Source organism: Ruditapes philippinarum, unplaced genomic scaffold (assembly GCF_026571515.1).
Source record: "Ruditapes philippinarum isolate M1 unplaced genomic scaffold, ASM2657151v2 ctg1019_1_1_1_1, whole genome shotgun sequence".
Taxonomy (NCBI): domain Eukaryota; kingdom Metazoa; phylum Mollusca; class Bivalvia; order Venerida; family Veneridae; genus Ruditapes; species Ruditapes philippinarum.
Genome location: NW_026857033.1, coordinates 389845 through 395584, shown reverse-complemented (window position 1 = coordinate 395584; position 5740 = coordinate 389845). Strand labels below are relative to the sequence as shown.

Here is a 5740-nt window from a genome sequence, read left to right as displayed (position 1 = left end):
TTGCTGTTTTATTTCAAAAACAATTCCATGTCCTAATAATTGTCCGAATAAACAACAACAACAACAACAACAACAACAACAACAACAAAATGTTTTTCTCGTTGATATTAACAATTAAGTTGCTATGAAATGTTAAACGTATAAATCATTTCGTTCTCCACAACAACGAGTGAGCTTTAAAACAAGTTTTTTTTTCTGTTTCATTTTAGATATAAATCAATTTATTTTTCTTCGACTTAGTTAGAATTTGTTTGAGTCTGTACATGAGGGGTAATAAAAAATGCAACAACCCTCACGCCCCGTAGAACCGACTTAAGCTGCACACAATTATTGACATTTAAAGTGCTATAATCAATGATCCCGAAGGACTAGAAAAATATAACAACACTGATGTGAAGTACAAGACAACTTTTTTCGAAGTTTATCCTACGTCTCTTCATAACTATTATTCTAGACCACAAGTTAGCAACACATTTTAACTGCTTTAAAAGACTGGATCTTTATCATATTCCCGGCAACCAACAGCAGAGCTTGGAATATACTTTCCAGTCCCCATGAAAACGCATGGCGCAGTTCTCTACAGCCGCGATACGCAAAATCTTTGTGTTTCCCCCAGATAGCAGACCCATATGCTATACATGGCCATACCATTGCAGAAAAAACAACCCAAGCTCTGCTTTCAAGTTGCCTGCGAACACATTTGGCTATAACAAACAAAAGGTATACATATTTGTCAATACTTTTGAGAGTCATACCATACGAAAATTTAAAATTTGTTTAAGTAGTAGAGATACTTCTAAAATGGGTCATATTGCTTTTTTTACATTTATCATAATATCATTTGTAGTACACCATTCGTATCATGCCATAGATCAATAAGATATACATTCCACCAAAGTTTATACCCTTTTTTACTTACACAGCTTGTGTAGATAATACTTTTTTATATGGCTTTGTTTGTTTCATTTTACGCCTTTTCCCAACAGTATTTCAGTCATATAGGCGAGTAGTTTCTTAACCATCGTTCCTGGAGAGTTACACCATTACTAGACTACTTTCCTCCGCGCTAAACTTTTATATAGTAATTTAATATTAATCTCACCATTAATCAAAGAACACAGAGATTTGTATGCATCATCAATGTTTTCTTGTGATCCTAATCATTGTTCTAAACGAATTACTGTTGCTAAACAACTATCACACGCAAAATACAACAGAAAATAACAAAAATAAAAAAGCAGCATTTTTGATATTTATGTATCTATTTTTTATTACAAAATATAACATAATTGGACGGAATGTAAATCATTATAATATAATACTGCATCACAGAGGTAGATTTATAGTTATACAATGATGAACTGTCATGTCAAACAACTGACATATCAATATTTACAAATAAATAAAATGATTTTTCATGAAATAAATAAAATGATGAAATGACTATTGCTTTTTATATCACAATCAAAGATTGCACCATATCATTTCATATGAATCTTTCAAATATCATTGTAATGAACATTTAGAACGATAATGAGTTATTCAAAACGTATATCATACAAAAGAGAAATTTCTTAATAACATTAAGAATGCATAACAACATTAAGAATGTTATGCAAATAATACTGTCGATGCCGTTAATCTTAGGAAACTTGGTTTGAATCACTGCATTCAGAAACATTTCCCTTTGCGTAAAATACGATAAATTGCATCTGGCTTATATCCTAGGACTTCGCGATTTTCACCCCTGCACAAGACCTCCTAATGAATTTGCGGTTTCACTTTCCAATTCAGCTGTAAGTATCTTCATACAAATTTCGCTCAAAATGACTTATCTGCCCGTCACCTGTAAAGAAAAAAAAAAGCATGTTTTTTATTTACTTACTAATAAAGGTGACAAGCTTAGTATTACATTTTAGGATATGCGCTTTTACTTAAGGGCATATTTTAAGCAACAGAAGCAATAGATAGTTTTGTCCATTGGCCAGTGAGAAACATTTTATAACCTATAACAGGACACCAAAAAAGAAGAAAAAGAAACAAAGGTGCGATTTTGTGAAATAAAAGTAAAAGCAGTTCTGGGACATAATTGGCCTTTAAAACTTTAGCTATCATAGGTTATCACAGATTTTCTCAAATCTCCATACACACGAATTCATACTTGCTTTTATAAGTGTTATCAAATACGTTTAATACTTTAGAAAATAAAACAGTCTCACCTTAAAAAATAGTAACACATTTTGGGAGTGTAGAATAATAATGCATATCAAATAACAAGAACAAATACATTTTTGTCATCAAATCAATCTTCTTATCAAAATGAGTTTTTAATTGTGTCATTAATCACATTCGTTATTCTAATCAAATAAGTGGATAAATTGAGGATTTAAAATAACGCGCATCACCAACATTTGTTTTGACTGATCATCTTTTGTTTTCGCTTTCAATAATGTCACCTACACAGTGCATTTTTTTATCAAAGTGGGATACAACTTTCATTGATAGTAATGATATATATTATGTATCCTTTGTCTTGGGTCGACAGAATTTAACAATGCTGTACTAAAGCCATTAAAATACAGAGAGAATAATTTCAGGCTTCTAATATATATTGATAATTCAAGCGGACTGGTTTACAATGAGCATTTGTTCCATAAATATTTCAAATATTGAGAAAAAAACAAAATTTATCAATTTGGTAGTTTTATAAAATATTTCTTAAAACAATGTTTAGAAAGTGATTTAGTTTGAACATTAAAATAACAAATAATGATACTGTATTCTAAAACATGTTATTATCTGCTATACAATAATATGTAATATGGGATTATGTTTTTCACACTTGCCAACAACAACTACATGTATATATTAATTATTCAAGGTTTGCTGATATGTCTGATACTAAATACTATTTACATAATTATATATAGAGTTTCACAGACCTTCCATCATAGACCAATATACTTTAAAAGTTCAATTTTCTAATAAATTAGTAACACTCTTGTGATTGGACATAGTTGATGTTGTTAATTTATTTTTAACTAGTATATTTTACACTACAATTATTTGCGCTTTTGATATTGAGTGAAAACTTTATAAACACAATGATTTACATAGAAAAAACATTGAATGAAAATATACTTATTTCAAATGGTAAAATAAAATAATTATAGAAGCAAAATTTACCATCAACATCAAACAGTCCGGCTACCCAGGTATCTAGCATCGCGTTTTTATGGCGACAAAGATCAATCACCAAACTTGCTATGAAAGACACTGAAATAAAAATTCGACTATGTTACCGAATATTTTTAAATAAATAGATTATTTTAAAGGTAAATTCATTGGTGAAGTTAAGTAAAACTAAGTCCATGAGACATATAAATAATTGACCTTAGAAAATTATAAATTTTCAAACATTTATCAAAATATTAGTCTATGTCAACAAAGGGATTATTGTTCATTCCATATAGCAAAGATAAAAGGATTTGTATTTCAAACTTAAGATTTACTTTTAAGTATAAAGTTCTATCATGAGTCGTTATGAAAATAGTGACCGCGTTTATCTGTTAGAAATTTTGTAAAATTTTGAAGTAACCTAAAAATCATCAAACGTTAAATGGATATCTAAATTATAAATAAAAACAATAGCACTTTAAACCTCTCTTATTCGAAAAGAATATTAACTAATTAAGCAATACACCTGACAAATTTAAGTAGAAGTCAGAAAATGGTAAATCATATTATTTGATAAAAGGTTCTTACATGTCATTCCACATATCTTTTTCTTCATTGCTTTGTATAAATGTTGTTTACCCTTGAATGTTCGACATAGTGCATGTCTTGCATAATGGTGAACAGACCTGAAAAAATACATATGCTTAAATATTGGACTACATCTTTTATTAGTAATAAATCATTTTATGTAAGAAGACAAAATATATCAAAGTAAATCAACCAATTCATAAATACAGACAAAATTCGTGTTTAATTTACTTTTCATTTTTGTCAATAATTTGCAGTCATAAATCATTTTTTATTATTTAAAGGGTGCCAAGTAAAAAGTTGTAATTTTGCCACACTAAAAATTAAAAAATAAATATACATGAGAAATAAAACTCACGGATAATCTGAACGATTGTCCCTTTTCTTTCGACTTGACAGGTTTTTCTCATGTAAAATTGCACTTAAACTATTTGGCTTTGTCTTTGCTAAATATAATCCAAATGTTTCACCAATAAAAAGTCCTAGAATAACAAACACAGTGACTTTCACATTATCCGCAGTCATCATGATCTTGTAAATGATCCAGTAACACCACGTGTAATTTCCAAAGTAAAACGAAAATCAGAATCTAGAAGTTTCCAGTTGTTTGTACGTTTTGCGTTGAACAAAACTGCCTCTGTATTTTATCCACATAGAAATAAAATGTACCGAAAATACGCACAACTGTTCATCAAAGTAGTAGAGGAATTTTGATCGTGACTCTTTTATCTTGAAATGTATTTCATAATTAAAACAGTACATACGACTACACGCACTTGCTTAACCATCTGGAAATATCATGTTTCAATTTTTGTTCTTATAAAAATGTATTTTCATTATATTTCCATCGTAATTTGTATTTCATTAATGAATGATGAAACTCAGTGTTTTATAAACACCGTTACTACCTCCGAGCTGTGAGATTATTTTAATGTAACTAAATCACGATTACATACACCGTCTCGTTTTTATACAGTAGTAAAAACCACAGTTCATCGTTAAATGTACACCTACAGCGTAATATGAATAAGCTTAAAAATTAACTCGGTTTCTTACTTGTGTTTCAAGTAACGTTATGGGTAATTTAGATGTCGTCACTAGATGTCCAAGTATTCCCCATGTTTGCCTTTCAATATATATATATATTTTCATTAATCTAAAGTAAAGGAGTTAGTAGAATTGATTTCTTAAAATATGATTATTATTTAAAGTATTTTTACTCGGGTTTTTGAAGTACTGGGGAATTAATAAATTTTATGGTTTAAGTAATTTACATATGAAGTTTTTTACTTTTGGAAACAAAATGTATATGTAAGATCAGGATAAATGAAGTAAATGATAAATGAAAATGTGTAACATCAAAAAGCTTCTACGAATCTTTTTCTTTTAATATATCTCCCCGTTCCAACATTTTTATTATTCTTAGACACATAACTCTTTGAATATAAACTTTAAAGAATATAAATGGCGGAGGAAGAAAGTCATAAAAATGATTTAATTTCATTTTAATAAGTCAAATAACAAATATGACTATCTCGAAAAGGGAAGATTTCTCAGAACCAATAAATACAACAAAATGATATGAAAATTGCAAACACTGTTTGATTGAGTTTGTTCTTAAAAAATATTTTAAAGGGTAAAAGTGTAATTTAAAATTCATAAGAAAAGCAGACCCAAAGCGGGAAAAAATGAAAATGCCGCTGGCTCGATTTGATTGAGCCTGTTCATGGAAGGTAGTCATTTTAATAATCCTACGATTGAATTATATACATGTACACAAGTGAAATCAATAATAATTTTTCATCATAAGTTTGCTAAAAACTCAGGATAATTGTCTTTCGAATAATGCACGTTAAATGACTTTGAAATCATTAAATACATAAATAGACATGTCAAATGTCAACCTTTTTTATGCTACTTAAAAAGAAGAAGAAAATTATCAACACGTTTCAAAATTAATAAATTAAATTGACTT

The 5740-nt window shown here is 28.8% G+C and overlaps 1 protein-coding gene across 1 annotated transcript; it reads right to left on the bottom strand.

Annotated features, from left to right (window-relative positions):
- Positions 1-1454: 1454 nt before the first annotated feature.
- On the bottom strand, positions 1455-4679 carry LOC132748574 (uncharacterized). Its single transcript, XM_060738177.1, has 4 exons — positions 4124-4679; positions 3766-3863; positions 3187-3276; positions 1455-1846 (listed from the first exon to the last, which is right to left on the bottom strand). Exons 1-4 carry the CDS (start codon positions 4291-4293, stop codon positions 1791-1793), a joined length of 414 nt encoding a protein of 137 aa, XP_060594160.1. The 5' UTR covers positions 4294-4679; the 3' UTR covers positions 1455-1790.
- Between the last annotated feature and the right edge of the window lie 1061 nt (positions 4680-5740).

Coding starts and splice junctions, on each gene's coding strand:
- LOC132748574 (XM_060738177.1), bottom strand. CDS start 4,293: ATGATGACTGCGGATAATGTGAAAGTCACTGTGTTTGTTATTCTAGGA. Junction 3,277..3,765: donor AAAGATATGTGGAATGACAT/GTAAGAACCTTT, acceptor TTTTTATTTCAG/TGTCTTTCATAGCAAGTTTG. Junction 1,847..3,186: donor CGGACTGTTTGATGTTGATG/GTAAATTTTGCT, acceptor TTTTCTTTACAG/GTGACGGGCAGATAAGTCAT.